We start from the raw sequence: 17917 nt of genomic DNA on the forward strand, positions 1-17917 counted from the left end.
AAAAGAGAATAGACAAAGTGCAACCAAGCTCAGTTTCAAGGATAATGCAATAGTGCGAAGTAGCGCCGCGGCACAAATAATGGCGCTGTTCGCATAATCAAGCGGCGCGTTGACCTTTCAGGCTGGGGAACATTAGAGGCAGAGGGATGGGAAAGTGGTGAGAGCCCCCCCACTGTGGATGTTGTCCTCCTATAGAATGGCGAGAGAAGCATCACACTCTCCCACCACTCTCCGTCTCTGTTTCTCCGCCCTCCCTTTCTCAATCTGTCCCTTGATTGCTTTTTAATGATTTCTGCTGCCTGAGACAAATGGCTGTGTTAAATAAGCGGAATTAGACAAGGGAGCTGAGTGCCAGTGCGATTGTTGGAGCAGGAGTAATGGATCGGGCATACATTGTTTACTCTTCGCCCTTCGCTGGCTCGGCCGCTCAGTCCCACGTCCTCGGACTCGGGCCGGCGAGAGTGAAGGGCCGATTTTATGAGTCAAATCTTGCAGAAACATTTTGATAACAGCTTTGCTGGCTTCAATTCTAGACTTCTTTTTGTCTTTGCAAAGAACATTATACCTATTTTCCCATCTCTTATCATCTTGGACTCCGCTAAGGCAACCTTGTTGTTTTTCTTGTTTGTTTTTTATCAACAGGCTCGAGACGCATGGAGAGCAAAGCAAATTTTGCATAAAGCTTCTCCTTCAAATACTTATTATCTAAGCCTGCAGTGCATTTGAAGTTACCTTTGTGCTCAAAACCAAGCCTCAAGGTGCAAAAAAACAAAACAAAATGAAGTCAATTCTTTCAAAGAACTACAACAGCAGTCTTCATCTTGGCCAAAAGGGGGCAACTCCATTGGTTCCCAAGAAAGTCAAATAAAAAAAAATAGCAGCCTTGCAATCTTAGTTTGCATTATTTTGGCGCTAATCACAGCACAATAACCACTTATTTCATTCAAAGAGTCGCAGGCTTGAAGCTCTCACTCTAAGTCACGGATGCATCGTTGTCGTCCCCTGTGATCCTTTTTTACCGCGTTATCTCAGCAGTTTACGGCGCCACCTGCCGACTCTGCGGCAGCCGCTGCCATCGCCGGGCTAACAGCTGGCCCCCCTGTTGGCCCTTTGTGTGTTTTCCCGCCCCGGCCGACTGACAGGAAGTGAGGCGTAGACAGTAAAGGGTGCTCCCTTGGCTGAGGCGCGGCCTCGGCTCGCACCCCCCACGGGCTCCAGCGCTGCCACGGATCATTACTTCCCTCAGCGGAGGGGCTTCTCTTTGCATGTGTGTGTGTTTGTGCGTGTGTGTTTGTGTGCGTGTGTGTTCGCTGGCATGTGACAGAATGAGGGAGGGAGAGGGAGTCGGCGTGGATGTGGAGGGGGGGGGCACAAAACACAGAAGAAGCTATTAATATTAATGTAATTCTACCACACCAGGGGTCTCTCCATATTTGATGATCAATTACAGACACTACTGCCCCCTACAGTCTCTTAAGCGACTTTAATAGAGGGCCTCTAATACCAATGACATAAAATCTGATTAATTAAGAGCATAATAACAGAGATAATAATTGAATTGTGCCAATATGGGACTTATGGTTGTTAATTTTACCCCTCTCAGCGCCAGACACGCCGTTACAATGTTATTAATGTTTTTATTAGGCACATTTGTTTCACGCCTAACCGTTTGAACTGGGCGTCTGGGTTTTTTTTAGCACTGGACCTGCGGCTGCCAGAACCTTCTGCTTCATTCAACCGTTCATTTCCATTTCCCTCATCTTTGACAAAGTTATTAATAAAGATATATATGTTTATATACACACACATATATATATATATATATATATATATATATATATATACATATCTTATTATATGTATATATTACCCATTTCACAACTAAACAATGGGACTCAGCGTAAAGTTTACCCAGGGAGTGGAGCCGAGATGAATGCTAAGGATTCCATGAATGATGAATATAAATGGTGTGTTTAACAGTCGCGCTCCAGGTTTCTCGCGCCACTCGGCACTCGGCTGGTTCATTCGCAGTCCTGGCGAGTCTCGGAGCTACTGCGGCCAGGCTATCACCTGACTAATGGCATGTTATCGCCATTATTGGAGATGTAGGATAAATTGGTAAAGTGCTAGGAGCGGGGCGGACGGGAACATACTGAGTTGTAATCTCATTTAACAGCGCTTGAATTGCTCAAAGGTGTGCACGGTGAAAAGTTTGCTGCTGCTGCTGCCGGTGGTGTGTGCGTGCCTGTGTGTGTGCGTGTGTGCGTGTGTGTGTGTGTGTGTGTGTGTGTGTGTGTGTGTGTGTGTGTGTGTGTGTGTGTGTGTGTGTGTGTGTCTGGAAGATATGAAGCCGCTCTGCTGTTCCTAGGCCAGCTATTAGTCACGCAGGAGTGGCTAATCTGTAATGGCTGCTGTCACAGCCCTGCAGTGGCTCCTGGTGACGGGTGCACTGTGACAAATGCACACACAGTCTCACGTTGAGCCTGCAAGAAAAAAGAGGGAAAAAAAGCTGCACGGCACAGGAGTTCCAAACACACACACACACACACACACACACACACACACACACACATACGCGCACTCACGCTGATTCACAGACACACACAGTGACTTTCATTCTGGGAAATGCAGTGTAAAGACTTCTGAGAAGCTGCACGGCGCCGGTTGTCAGACCAGCCCGTGGCCTCAGCCTCAGCCTCAGCCTCAAACCAGATATCAAATGGGCCTCGTCTATATTTCTGATTTCCATTTTCACCGTGCAGTTTTGCATTTTTATGTTTAAAGGGTCCACACTCGGCCCATTTTCTGATTTTTCCCGCCCCATCCCGGACTGCATTCGGGCAGCTTTGCGTGATTGATTATCCAAAAACCTCGACAGCTCTCCTGAAAACCGCCTATTTAGCCCTGTGTTTACAGCCTCCTGCTAAAACTGATATGTTCTTACACCTTCCACGTGTTGTGAAGAGCAGAACTAACTCCTTCGGTGTGGCGCCATGTCACAGCGCACACTCTCTGCAAAGTAGAACAATCAAAACAAGTAAAAGCTTGACTTCTTTAGGAGTTCATTGACAAACAGAGACATGTTGTTGTTTCAAGTCAAATATTGATGACATGGTGGGAGCTTTACAATAAATCCTATACCCAAACACTGATTGCCATCGCCTCTGTTCTACCTGCAGAGCACTGTGGTGGTGGAGAAGTCCATCCAGGATCTGATGAACCTGATGCAGGACCTGAGCTCCTACTCCAACCAGTTCCTGGAGATGGTTTGCGACAAGCTCAAGGAGTACAAGGACATCTGCAACACGGCCTACAGGTACAAGGTGGTGGTGACCGGTTCGGGAGGGGGGGGTTAAAAACTGGCTTTTCGATTTTCAAATCCTGTGCAACTGAGAAATAATGGCTTCCAGTGCCTTGAAATTGGTCTTATCAACAACCAAAACCCGAAACAACCAATCAAAGGAAACCAAATGAAGATAATCCTCATACCGCTTGGAGTCAGAATGGTCAAGCACCCATTCAGTCTCTTCAACGTTCCTGCTTGTTTTATTTTTCTTGATCTGAGTCCAGTCGCGGTGAAAATATGTCAAAAACATATTCATAAGCGTAACGGATGGAGGTCGACATTTGGTCTCGCATATTTTTACAAACTGGCACAAAATGACGCCCACGTTGGTCCTGTGAAGGGGTCGTCCATCTGTGCACCCCTCCCCTCCTCCTCTCCTTCGGAAGCACGTAGCGCCTGTCCAGGTAAAAGCATGAGGGATGAGAGGGCGAGATACGGCCGATACGGCCATGAGATGCAGAACAGGAGCGACAAACTGCTGTGAGCCCATCTGGACTCTGTCGCGGGTCAGGCCTCGTTCCCACCGGGACCTCAGAGTGAGAACGACAGGCCCGGCGGACGCTGCCACAGTGTGTGCTTGTGTTTGGGCATCCATTCCTCCTGTGCAAGGTGCTGTTTTGTTTTTTTTAATATAATGAATACAGATCCAAAATTACAGACATATGCACAGAAAGCACATCCCTGCCGGCAGCCTGCCCCACTTTGTCTTCAGGCCAAAATCAGCGACTCAGTAACACTGTTTGGTGACTGTGACAGTGCTCGCCGTTGGCTGCATGGCTCTGTCACGGTCACCTTTGGCCATGTTGCCATGAAGTTTGGCTCCAATATGTGTCACTTGCAGCCACTTTGGTCTGTCAACCAGCATGTACACTGGTGGTTTTGTGCAATACAGGAAGTGAAGAGATACCCCCAAAACCCAAATAGTGTGTTCCAGCATTTAGAATTCCGCCGGTTAATATATTGATCCTTATTTATCTTTTTATTGTTACGGTTTTATTTTTATTTTTAATCTGTGTATTTATCTTTCTGTATATAATACTGTCATTGTTCCTGTTGTGGTCTGATCCATTGCATTGTGATTTAGTGTTGTAGTACTTGAGATTGGTCTCGGTCTTAAGACCACTTTTTAAAGGTCTTAAGACTACAATGACAGATAATAACGGAAAAGAATCCAGCTGCTGCCCTTTAACACTCTGTTTGTGACACCCAGAGTGACACCCAGCAACCATATTCCGAGTGAATTTATTTTTTTAATTTTATGAAGCAAAGTAGTTTTTTTATATGGTTCAAAATAGTTGGCAAAGCAGCAAACTGTTCAAGAAAATGATTAAAAGATACCTTGCTGAAAAGAGATGTTCCTGTTCCATTTAGAAGCAAACTTAAATTTATCAAAAGATCCTGGTCATTTTTTTCTGTTTTGTTGTTATTTTTATTTGATATGTAAAGACTTGGTCTCGTCTCGATCTCGATCCCCTCTAGTCTTGACAATGTCTTGGTCTTGGTTGGTACCGTCTTGACTACAACACTATTGTGATGTATTAGCCTTTGTTCATGGTAGCTGTCGTTTCCTGCCCCCCCTTCCAGGGCCATTGTCCAGTGTGAGGAGAAGCTCACCATCAGCGCCTCCTGGGCCAAGGACGAGGACATCAGCCGCCTGCTGCAGTCGCTGCCCAACTGGGCCAACATGGCTCAGCCCAGACAGACCCGACAGAAGAGGGAGGACGAGGAGGATTTCACTCGGTATGCGCAAAAAACAAACACGCACTCCCGCGTTTACAAGCTGCTATTTTGCGCACGCCCAAACAAACGAGCATTGGCGAGCCGGTGCTGCTAATCCGTCCCCCCGTCTCCGATTCTCGCATTCACACCTTATTAAACGCCGCCTTGTCGCTCAGATGCAGCCGTAAAATAAGCCGTTGATTGCTCCTTCAAGCACGCTTTAGCTAACCGCCATAGGAAAAGCCATGGAAGGGGGCCAGGAGGGGGCGGCTGGTAGTAAATGCATGAGGAACAGACGGAGGCGAGGTCAGTCTTATCGAAATTGCCTTTGAACGCCGCCGCCGCTCTCTTCAGGGAGCGCCGGCGCTCATCGGAGCGGAATAGCGAAGTAAATAAATAAATTGGTTGTGTGGCCAAAGGAAGTCAATCTGTTGTGGCCGCCATACGGCCCTTTGATTAGGGAGCCGCTGATGTTTTCATCACCATGAAAGGGGGATTAGCCCGGCCACGACTGGCAACCCCCGAGAGCTCTAAATAAAAGTCTCATTAAAGGGGGCGACACATGCCGACGCAGCCCAGAACCAGCCAGAAAATACGTAATTCTGTGTGTTTTTCTTTAAGTTTTTTCTTCTTTTTCTTCTTCTTCGTCTTCTTCTTCCTCCTCCTCATATTAACACTCTGGAGCCTGCAGAGGCGCACAAATCGCCAGCCTCCCTGCTCTCTGTCCATCTGTCTTGTCAACAGCAAAAGTCCATTAAAACCACAGGTTCTTGTACAAATGTACTTGGGGACGGGGGTGGGGGCTGGACTCCGTCCCTCACAGATATACATCCATAAGCTTTTTCTTCTTTTTTTATTTTTTTTTTTACTTTTCAGCAGCGTTGCCATCTGTTCGGAAATATTCTCTCGACTTTTCTGCATCCACAGGAGACTCTCCTCAACTTGAAACGAACCTTTTTTTTCTCCACACGTGTATTTACATATTGCTTTTGTTTCTGCACAAAATCTATTTGCTTCCCTTCGAATACAGAATTGGCATCCATTATCGCATTTATATAATGTTGCTTATATAATAAGTGCCTCTGCAGACAAGACATTTGAAATCCGGCCAAAAGAAACAAAACAAAGCAGTATATAAATGCGTCCCTGAAGAGCCTCTCACAGCTGACTGATTGCGGTCTCTTTTTTTTTTTTATCCTCCTGCCTCTCAGTCATCCAACTTCATTTTTCTCTTTTCTTCTACCAGCGCTGAATCTGTATTCCCTACCTGTTTTCCCCTTCACCTTCTTTCTTTCTTTCTTTTTTCAGAGTGGCTTTTGCCAAGGAGTCGGAGGTGCTGACCGGGAACCTGGGGGACAAGCTGATCCCCCAGAACGAGATCCTGCGTGACGTCAGCGACCTGAAGGCTCTGGCCAACCTGCACGAGAGCATGGAGTGGCTCGCCGCCCGCCTCAAGGCCTTCTTCGCCACCTTGCCGCAAACACAGGGTGAGTGAAGTGTCAGAGGGTTGAGGTGGTGGTGTCTCTGTGCGGTAAATTCAGTCATTGACGCTGAAAACTGGCAAGACAGCATGCCCACATGTTTAAAGACAATGACGTGAAAGGACTCCTGCATTTTCATACGTTTGACTATTCAGTTGTTTACCAGCACCTCGGCGCCTTAACTCGTCGTCCTGGCAATGAGCAGACAAATTGGTCTGGTATCTTTTTTTTTTTTTTTTTGAATTGCTCTTGTCGGGCCTTGCAAACAGGCAATTAAGAAGCAGCAGCAATGCTGGGTAATGAACACAAGGTGCTCACCGACTGTGCGTTCTTATTAGCACTCAGAGGTTTTGATATTGAACTAAAACATTTAAATACGACTGAGAGAAGTGGTGCCCGGACAAACTTTGCTTTTTCTGTTTTTAAAGGATGACACATGAACCCGATGCTTTTTACAAATAAGTGAATCTGTCCTGTCAAAATAATTTCGATGCAGGTGTTCTGACTCGTTTTGATTTCCAGATTACTCTCTCAACATGATTTGTTTTAATCAGTCTTGGTTCCCATTAAAAACAAAAAAAACTAGATAATTCATGGGCAAATTGGCTTTCCTCTGTTTTTAGTTTTCTGGACGTGACGGGAATAATAGAAAACCTTTTCCTCAAAGTAATAAAAGTCTTTTGTGCGTGAACAAGGAGGTGAAAACAAATGTGCGGCATTTGTCGCTGCCACAGAATATTCAGACTGAATACCTGGCTGTTATCCCCCATTTTAGTCAACGGGGCATCGATTCAAGCCCGGCTGAAGTCTTCCACTGAGCAAGTACCGGCATTTAACAGTAAAATAAAGCTCAAACATGCTGCAGAAAGGCGCGATTTGCTCTCTGCTGCGCCTCTTCTACCGACAAACGTGCTCGTAAGACCCGGTGAGAGATCGTTGACATTTTTCACCGCAAGTTGTTGCTCCAAGTCTCAAAGGCAGTTATTGATCAGAACGCTCTGTGCAGCCGCTTTTTTTTTTATGAAGGATCACAGTTGGAGGTGCTTAAAATGTTCTCGACTGCAAAGCCTTTTTTTTTTTTGTTTTTTTGTAGCAGCGAGGACTCTTAACGGCGGCTCATTAAATTCTTGTTTTTAATGTCTTATAACGCACTCATTACCTCCTCCACTGGAGTAGGTGCACACACGCACGCATGCACGCACACACACACTCACAGAGTCATTATCGCTGTAGGTGTCTGTGTTTATAAATGCCAGCCTTAATGAACGTGGAAAACTTTTTTTTTCACTTTTCTTTTTTTTAAATTGCCTGCCCCGCCATCAGCGTGGAATCATTAATCGTTGATTAAAACTGAGCGTCTGTCTCGCCGTCAAACGCAGCCTTCGCGCGAGTCCCTTTTAATCACTTAACGATGGCGCCGGCGCCCTGATTACGACTTTAGTGCACGTTCCGCCTCACACTAACTCCTCACGAACACTAACGTTCACAAAGTCCTTCAACTCTTTATTGCGGCGGCACGGCGGCCAATCAAACACATTTCCCCGCTGTGATTACACATTTTGGGGTGATGAACTTTGAAACGTCCCCTGGACGGAGTTTTCACACAGGTCAGTTTCTGTTCAGATAAGCTCAGTTGTGTGTGTGTGTGTGTGTGTGTGTGTGTGTGTGTGTGTGTGTGTGTGTGTGCGCGCGCGCGCGCGTGTGTGTGCGTGTCTGCCACCTGTTTATACAGCACCTCCCATCAGCCTTGTAGCCTATTATGTCCAATCCTCGGGAGCAGCTTGCTCTCCGCAGTATCTGGGTCCTCTGGCGCAGCACGGCTAAATTATGTACCTTCCCTCCAGTGACGGCGAGACGCCCCCCGGTGGCTCTTATCAGCCACCGTCACAACTCTGCAGCCTCACACCTCTGATTGCCCCTTAACTTTTTTTTACTATTTATTTTTTTGCCTTCTCATATCTCAACCTTTCTCTCTCTCTCTCTCTCTCTCTCTCTCTCTCTCTCTCTCTCAGACATAAAATAATTAAACAGGGAATGTTCTTATTTGACGCGACGACTTTGTCGCTATCTCCTCATTCAAAGCGGCCTCGCCCACCTCTCACTCCGACAACAGCTTTCTTTTCTTTTTTTGCGCAGATAAAGATTCAAAAAAAAAAAAAAAAAAAGTAGGCATGGGACGTGACATAATTATCATTAATTCTGTCGGGTGGCACTAATAGGAAGGACGGGGCCGCCCACTTATCATGCCGGGACAGCCTCCGTGTTGTTCATTTATTTAGCGTTTGCCGAGCTGATGACAGACGATGCGGTGTTGGCATCGTGTGTGTGTGCGTGCACGTGCGTGTGTGTGTGTGTGTGCGCGCCGCTGTGCAACATGGGACAGGTCTGTGGCAGGGAATAAAGGACCACCACCTTATCTCGTCCTCCGACTCCCCCCACCCCCACCCACACCCGCTCCACCTCACGTCTCTGCCTCTCCAAATTGGATTTCGTATTACAGAAGCAGTCAGGTATGAACAACTCATTTTCGCCCCCTTCTTTCTTTCTTTCTTTCTTTCTTTCTTTCTTTCTTTCTTTTTTATTTTCTTTCTTTCATTCTCCTTCCCTCACCCTCTTTTTTCTTGTCTTCCTTCCCTGCTCCCTTCTCTCCTTAATCCTGTCTGATCCCCCCCCCCCCCTCTCTTTTGTTTTCTCTTGTACATCCAGGCCAGTGCCAGCGTTGTTGCCAGCATTGTTGCCACGTGCTCTTCTTTGACTCTTCAGATTCCTGGTAGATTTGTACCCGTGGCCGCCTGCCTTCTGCTGGTGTCAGCTCTAGTTTGGACCACTATCTCTATACTCCCTGAAGAACTGAAGAACGTGGAGCCTCTTTGCTTCTGAACTTGAAACTTCTTCCTGTTGCTCAGTTCAACTCATTGTGTGTACTTGTTCTGGCCACTCATCCGCTCTGAACCCTGAAGAACACACCCACTGCTCCCCGGTCGATCTGCCAAATGTTTAAAAGACATCAGGTGTCTCGTCACGTCGCAGGCTCCAGGCTCATTTACGTCAGAGAGAGAGAATAGTTTTAAACAGTTTTCAGTTTCCCTCGTCGTGCGAAGGGCGATCTTCCAACACTGGAATATTTGAGGCTCGTCCTCGGCATGGAGCACCTGGCCACAGCTGTGCATGTCTCTCCAGGCAGGAGGTCAGATCCCACTCCTCTGTATACGTTCATCCTCCACCAGAGGCGGCAGAATAATTAACAACTCCTCTGCTTGTCTCTTAGTCAGTCCGTTGTTTATGAATCATTCATCACGCCGCCTCCTAGTTCTATATCTCGTACATATATATCTTTGCCATCCTGGACGTTTATTTTTTAAACAAACCCTCCTAAATATTTATCGCCCTCATCTGACGATGATACCGAAGATGTTCTAGGAGTTTGTTGGCTGTTTCTTCAGTTGCACTCCTTGCATCATGCAGATCACCACCGCGTTAAATATTTAGCGTCCTCACTCCCCTTTTGTGAAAAGTTATTGTCTTTTTTCCTCCCTCCCCTGATGCAGCGGCTCAGTCCTCCGGCTGCAGGTGTTGCATCACACGCTTCTCTTGTAACTCTGTGTGAACAGACACGCACCGTGTGTGTGTATGTGAGGGAGAGAGAGAGAAAGAGTTCCCTCACTGATCGCCCCTCCCTTAATGTCTGCCTCGCCTCCTCTTCTGCAGATGGCGGCCAACAGCCGTTTGTCTTCGACGGGCTTCGAAAAATAATTGGATAAGCACAGCGCAAACGTGCACGCCCGCGCACACACACACACACACACACACACGCCCACACATGAATGCGTTAGTAGACAGGCAACATACACATCCTCACATTAAATCAGTATGAAGGAGGGAGGGAGGCTGAGGGAGGGGATGGAGGAAGAGAGCGAAAGAAAAAGTTGTCAGTCCAGTCAGGACCAATGAGTCGTCTCCCCCCCCCCATTCTGATGATGGCGCCGCTGCCTCACTCACATCATCAAACCACAGGCAGGCAGTGTGTGTGTGTGTGTGTGTGTGCGCGCGCGTATGTGTGTGTGTTTGTGTGTTGCCGACGCCACCCCCTGGAGAGACCTCCAGCAGTGTGTGCCACACTGAGCATCCTTTCTTTTTTCTTTTTCTTTTTTTGGGGGGATTTTGCCCCTTTCTGCTGCCAGGATGACTGAGTGTAATGCTGCAGTGGAGAGAAAAAAAGAGGATGCTCACGGTTTCTAGTTATACTTTACGCGCGCACACACACACACTGAGAGAAGGAAGAAAGGATTGAGCCGCACTAAGAGCAGGACGGTCCCCATCAGAAGAGTGTACGTCGGCGGTGATGAAGATGTTCTGAGGCGGAATGTGAGGCGCTGCACCCGCTGCGGGAGCCGCTTTTACGTACAGCCAGGGAATGAAATAAAAAAATAAGTCCTGCGCCGTCGTCACGTCACAGCATTCCGCGCCTGTTTATGATCCGATTGAGTGGCCGCGGAGAGTAAACATGGTTCGCCGGCTAGTCACAATCAGATGGAGTCGATTAATGTCATTACGCGGTGCTCCCCTGAGAAATCACCCGGGATCTTTTCTGTTCGGACCGATGCCTGTTTGTTTGTTCCCGCGGCTCACTTAGCCGGATTAATATCGATATTGCCGACCTAAAGATCTAATCGTCGCTGCTTGTTTTCCTCCTGTTGCTTGTGGAAGACGAGGAGGCAGTAAACAGTGTAGATGTATGGATTTCTTTTCCCACTGTAATTGCAGTTTATCGGCTTTGCTATTTTATTTCATGGGTAAAGCTGTCGTCAGGTTTTGCAGTTAGGTTAGGATTACATGTTGACGTCTTCAGTAAAGAGTGATGGAACGCATGTTGAGGATTTTCTCTCTTTTTGTCATTACATGCAGTGCAGCATCTACAACACTGATCATCAATATAGATTCTTGAAAGTTGGCCAAAGTAAAGTAAAGTAGAAGATGAAAATTTAATATTTTATATCCTCAGAACAAATTCATTTTCATTCATCTCCATCTCCAAGATGCATTCATTCAGCTCAGGATTATACTTCACTCCTTTTCCAAGCACAAATTCGCAACGCCATTGAAAGTCTCTTAAGTCTATTAATGTGACCTCTGACCCCCGATATCGTATAGTCCCATCCTTTGCCTCACAAGTTCTGCTTTTCTTCTTTCCAGTTATTTTGCTCGCGGTCTGCCTTCCAGTAAAATGCTTAAAAAGCCTTTATTTCCGCCGAAGGGCTGCGGGGGGGAGGGTCTCTGTCGAGGCGTTCGCTCAGCTGTCTGATTCAGCGGCGCCGCCTGTGAAGTCGCCCCGCAGCTGCTGCTGCAAATGACTCCGCACTGCAGTGTACGCCCACGCGCGCGCATTATCGAGAAGCTTTTCCCGAAGAAGGCAGTTAATAAGCAAGTTAATTAGCCAGCCAGTACCTCGACAGAGCGCCTGCTCTTTCGCTCTTCTGCATACACGGCTCCACGAGCACCTTTATTTTAATAGGAAAACGCCGTCTCGGCCCCTTTATCGCCTCGTGTCACGCTGTCGGGGCCTCGAGAGCAGCTGTCAGCCGGCTGCCACATCACGACCGCCCCGTGTGAGTGTGTTTGCTTTGTTGATTGGGCGGTGGCGGCGGTGGTGGCGGCGCGACTCGGCCGCTGTTTGCCCAAGCCGATGGCCTCTCGTCTCGCCGAGCGCTCGTCCTAATGAAGGAGGAGTCGGAGCGGGAGGCGTGCCTTTTTTTTTGGAGGCGCACGTGAAGGAGCGCGCCACAAAGTTAGCCGCCGCCGCCATGGTGTTCGCGAGCACCCAACCAAAGGGGAAACGGCGAAGGATCACTTTGATGTAATGGGAGTTATGACTTCAAACAGTGTGCAGAGTGTGCAAGCCGGCCTCATTTCTGCCAGGGTTATGCAAAGTTATTCCACTTTGAAATAAATCTAATCAAATACAAAAAAAAAAAAGAAACCTCACACAGATGATGCAGTCTTCTTGAAGGCTAGCTCTGTGTTTTCTCTTTTTTTCTGAATATAATATTAATAAATGTCCGACATCAAAAGTTCCTGGACTTGGCACAAAAAAAAGAAATTCAAGCAGATCTTTATGCAATATTGATATGATGAACTGTTGGTAAATACTTTATAAGGTATTGAACCTCCACCGTAGCAGCACCCATGCTAACATCTTCGGCGGCCGCAGCTTGTAAGAGCTGCTGCTACCTCGTCTTCTTCTGTGGTATTTTAAGAAAAGGTCTGGTAAGTGCTTTCACCCTCCAGCCCCGCCCTCCAAGAAAGAAAAACGTAGGCATTGACACCATTCGAGGGGGAACATTCTGCTTTGAGTGAACTATTCCTTTACGCTAAACCGCAATACACAAAAATGCAAAATGTGTTTTTAATGTATTAATATCGTACAATTGATTGTGGGGATGAGCACTGGAGCTTATTTTGGCCTTCATTCAGAGTCTGCTGCTCTCTTCGATGGTGAGCACTTTTTTTGTGTGTGTGTGTGTGTGTGTGTGTGTGTGTGTGTGTGTGTGTGTGTGTGTGTCTGAGTGTGAGTGCACGTACGTGTGACCTTCGAAAGGGCAGGAAGAGTAACTGGGGAGCTGACTTCGACTGCGGCACATCGATCCACTACGTCTGCATTGGCCCCGTTCAACAGTCGCTCCTCACACGCACGCACACACACACACACACACACACGCCCAAACACTCGCCTCATTGACCAAATAGACTTACATATGAGTGACGGGGCCAATTTCTCTCCCTTTCCTCCCCTGGCTAATTTATGGCCATTGATCTTCACTGGGGTGAATTTATATACACTCATCATGCTCCCATGCTCCTTTCTCACACACACACACACACACACACTCTCGCTCATGCACGCATCCACTGTGTGCGTTTCACCAGAGTGCACTGACACGCTCCTGCTGCCTCAGCACGAGTGACGAGAGGGAAAGTATGAGAAGGAGCCAAAAGACACGGAAAGACACAGAAGTTTGACGTTGGGAGCCACTAACTGTCCTCCACGGCTGCTGTCTTTTTTTTTTATAGTCAGCATAAGTGTCTGGAAGCGTCCAGTAAAGTTTGGACTTTACACTAATAATGAGGGTGTTACACAGAGTCCAGGGAAAATCACCCTCGAAACCCCTCTTGGAACTGTTACTATCACAACTTTCACTTCTCGTGCAAATGTTTTGACTTCACACGGCATCTTCTTGTCTTCCCCGTCCATCCAGGTGTGTCCCTGGCCTCGGCGGACAGCCAGGGGGTCGGCGAGAGCGAACGCAGCAGAGAGCAGATCCTCCAGACCCTCAGCGACCTGTCCAGGGGCTTCCAGGACATCGCAGACCGTTCCCTGCTGGTGCTGCACCTGGAAGTCAGGTATGCAGAATTTTTTATTTTCTAAAGGCTTCCCTTGACTTCCCTTGACATGACTGAGATTTTTGTGCCGTCTATTTGGCTAGTTTCGAGGGACGATGTGATGGCCACAGCTGCAGCGTAATTCCCACTTTTTCTCTTCGCTTTATTTTCATTGGCGGGAAAAAAGGAAGAAATTGACGGCACACCTGTCGTTCAGAGTCGTGGCGGTGTTGTCGCCTCCCTGCTAGTCACCAGCTTTTTCTATTAACCTAACCCAAGGCGTGGAAACCCAGCAGCTTTTTAAGGGTCAATATCCGAGTTCATTTACCACACCATATACTCCACCCCCCCTCCCCCCATCCTCCCCTCCTCCTCCACAGCCACTAATAGCCCTCCATCATCGCGTGCCGCCACTCCTCCAGGTCCGTGTACCACCATTCCCCCGCTGACTCTCGCGTGGCTTATGCAATATTGTTTATGATTTTCGGTGGGAAAGCCACCCTGAGGCTGATGTCTCGCTATGTGCCACACTCCATTGACTCTTCCCATCTAGCGAATTTCCCCTGATAGCGGCCCCGGCCAAATGAAGCCATGAGGAGGAAAAGGTGGAGGGGGGAGGAGGTTAAAGGGGTGGTGCGAGTTAAAGGGGGGGGGGGGGGGGTGTAGCAAGCAGTGGAACAAAGACCATGGAGAAAGTGTGAAGGTGGCAGGCATGTAAAGTTGAATGATCTTCCTTATTAAATTATAAAATGACATCTGGACAGTGGCGCTTCACAAGCATCCTCCATTTCCTGTTTAAACTGCTCTCCTGCTCTCCACCAGGGTGCACTGCTTCCACTACCTCATCCCGCTAACCAAACAGGGTAACTACGCCATCGTGGCCAACGTGGAGAGCATGGACTACGACCCCCTGGTGGTCAAACTCAACAAGGACGTGTCGGCCATCGAGGAGGTGATGGGCGCCGCCCTGCAGCAGCACAAGTTCCAGTACATCTTTGAAGGTCAGCGCCCACGTGCCATCGTTTGCCCCCTGCTGCTTTTTTGCATTTTGGAAAAGCGTTGTGTGTTGATTCTTCTCCTTGCCGTCGCCAGGCCTGGGCCACCTCATCTCCTGCATTCTCATCAACGGCGCCCAGTACTTCAAGAGGATCAGCGAGTCGGGCATCAAGAAGATGTGCAGGAACATCTTCGTCCTGCAGCAGAACCTCACCAACATCACCATGTCCCGCGAGGCGGACCTCGACTTTGCCAGGTGAGCGGAATAGTCTCCTTCCACGTCCACTCCCAAGTTTAAATTAAACAGTTGATGACTTGAAGGCTAAGCTGAGTTATCTTGAAGCTACCGAAAACCAGTCCCGCCGCTTTAACTTAACCCTGAAGATGATGATGACCCGGAGAGTTTGGAAACCTTCATGTTCTTCCTGCCGCTCCTTCACAGTCCCGCACATTCCAATGCGCCTAAATGAACAATATCTTTAAGTTCCTTGAGCAACAGTGTGGCTTCCCAGAGCAGACAGATGGCCACGCAGCTTGTCGGCCACCTCCCGGAGTCTGTTTTCGCTTCTTACTGTCGCTGTTTATTTCTTATTTATACCTTTTTTATACCGCTGCCTGCTGCAGTCCAGCCCTGACTGACTGCAGTGGTAGGGGCAAAAAAAAAAAAAAAATACATATATCAGGTGTCTCTGTGGGAAGGTGGGTGGGTTGGGGAGTCACAGCTAGAAAGAGAGGAGAAGACAGAAAGGATCTTTTATAGTCTTCGTATGATGATTTTTTTTTTTTCTCTCCAGCTCTCTTTCTTTTAGAAGCCTGTGTCCTTGACAGAAGAGAACTGTGAGTGTGTGAGAGAGGCAGGCTGATGGAGAAAGATGGAGAGGGTAGGAGGAGAGCTCAGGGCTGGTTGGAGGGAGGCGCAGGGGGGGCAAAATTGGAAAAGAAAGAAATAAACTAAGTGAAAGGAAGTTTTAGAAAAAAAAATGCATCTTTCATGAGAAAGAGGAGTGAATGGACTCGTTTGATAGAAGGCGGAAGTTGCAGAGGTGAATAACATCCATCCAACCGGACTAAGCTGAGACAAAGGTAAATACGGAGGAGAACATTTTTTACATAGAGTATCTTGATTTTGAAATGCCGCCGCCTTGTTTCCGGCCACCGACAGATATCAGCGCTCGGCTCTGCGTGAGACGCGAAGGACGCCTCTGCAGGCTGCGAGAAAAAATAAAACTCTGCATCGTTCCAAAGCCGCAATTTCTTTGTCTTTGTGCAGCAACCCGATGACGCATTTCTCTTTCGACCAGAAACACCTGCCGACAAGGCGGCAGCGGCGGTGGCGGTTTTGCATCGTGAATCATCGCGGCAAACATATCAAATATAAACCTCTTTGCTTGGAGGAAAAAAAGAAAAATAAATAAATACCCCGTCAGTCTTAATTATTGGGTTGGCGGAGGGGACAAAGGTGCTCAACCACATCTGGGTGCTGCGGGGCTTTTGTTGATTAGCTGCTGGACCTTTGTAATAGAACTCCGCCGCTGTCGACCGCGCTTTTTCTGCGGTCAACGGGGGGAAAAAACGGAAAAAGCGAGCGGAGTACATTTTTAATGCCCTGAACTGTACTGGATGTGGAGCACCCTTGATTAGAATGTTATTTCTCCCCTCTGTCAACTCTGATTACGGAGAAGCGCGGCTGACGGCTCTTCTGCGCGTCCTCTCCGCCCGCCGCCCCCTTCTGATTACCAGCCGTGGGCGTCGCGGAGGCGTTGATTGGGAATTGCACGCCGCATTGTTTACAAATTCATGGCTTTTTCTAGATTGGCCGGCCTCCGGCGCCCGAGTCTGCCGCACGCACAACACACACACACACACACACACACACACACATACACACACAATCAGTCTCGCCACACACTTGATATGTATCCCTCTTTGTTTTTTTTTCGCTCATCTGTGGACACAAACTCGACCAAGACAATCAGCATTTTCAAGTCATTATATTTAGGGTTGGTTTTTTGTTTTTTGTTTTTTTTTTGCTGGTGGTGGTGGTGATGATGTGAATATGCTTGACGTGGCGTCCACCGGCTTAATGCCACGTTTGTGAGAAGACATGACAAAAGGAGGTAATAACAGGAGTGAGGCTGCAGTGGGGTGGGCCAGCAGTGGAAATTGGGAAAATGCTGCAGGATGGTGAGGCAGCTGGACGCCAGTGGGAGGGTCACTCACAGGTCAGCTGACGGAATTGCAAATTTCCCCTTACCAGTGTTCTCTCGCCATAGTACTCCACTCTAGTCTCTCCTAGAGTCAAAATAAAGACCCAAGTTAGTTCAACACACCTCTAACTGACAACTGGACTCATTGTGCAGCACTAATCTGACGTTTCGGATCATAGGAAGACACTCCCCTTTGACGGGATTGGCTCTTTGGCCCCAGTCGGCTCTTTATTATCGTATTTTTTTATTTGTGCATTAAATGTGCACACGTTTTTGCTGCCGAATAAACAGAAACTCTAAATTGGTAAGACCCACAGGTACGTGGCTTTAAGGTGATTGCACGTTGTTCAAAACAATTCTTTTTTTTGAGACAAGCAGCAGCGGCGGCGGCGGTAGCAGAATGTGCAGCGGTACTTTATATCCACCTGTGGAGAAACATGAGTGAGAGAGGGAGAAAAAAAATTGAGCGGACAGCGAGCGAACGCAGCTTGAAGCTTGGAGCTTGATGCTTGAGAGGGAAGACTGCAGATGCTCCTCTGTGTACCCGCGGACGTTTGTTTCTCTGCGGGTGTTAGTAAGTCGCTGTGTGTGTGTGTGTGTGTGTGTGTGTGTGTGTGTGTGTGTGTGTGTGTGTGTGTGTGTGTGTGTTAGCTTCTTGATTTTGCTCGCCCCTCTCTCCCTCCCATCAGCGTGCCTGTGTGGGGAAAGGGAGAGTCAGGAGAGACCTGGACAAGGGCACAGTAATAACCATTGATCTGAGTTAAAACTAAGCAGCACTGCAGAACCCTCAA

General features: G+C 47.9%; 1 protein-coding gene across 1 annotated transcript in view; it reads left to right on the top strand.

The window, feature by feature from the left end:
* Positions 1–17917, top strand: part of exoc4 (exocyst complex component 4) — a 92232-nt gene that overhangs the window by 64322 nt on the left and 9993 nt on the right. Inside the window, exons 14-19 of the mRNA XM_076030196.1 lie at positions 3180–3316; positions 4931–5086; positions 6374–6552; positions 13800–13944; positions 14746–14924; positions 15016–15175. Of these exons, the coding sequence (XP_075886311.1) occupies positions 3180–3316; positions 4931–5086; positions 6374–6552; positions 13800–13944; positions 14746–14924; positions 15016–15175 (956 nt within the window). The remainder of the gene's footprint in view (positions 1–3179; positions 3317–4930; positions 5087–6373; positions 6553–13799; positions 13945–14745; positions 14925–15015; positions 15176–17917) is intronic.

The sequence above is a fragment of the Nelusetta ayraudi genome, unplaced genomic scaffold, assembly GCF_046127955.1.
Source record: "Nelusetta ayraudi isolate G7.1 ecotype Tasmania unplaced genomic scaffold, CSIRO-AGI_Nayr_v1 ptg000027l, whole genome shotgun sequence".
In the NCBI taxonomy this organism is placed as follows: Eukaryota; Metazoa; Chordata; class Actinopteri; order Tetraodontiformes; family Monacanthidae; genus Nelusetta; species Nelusetta ayraudi.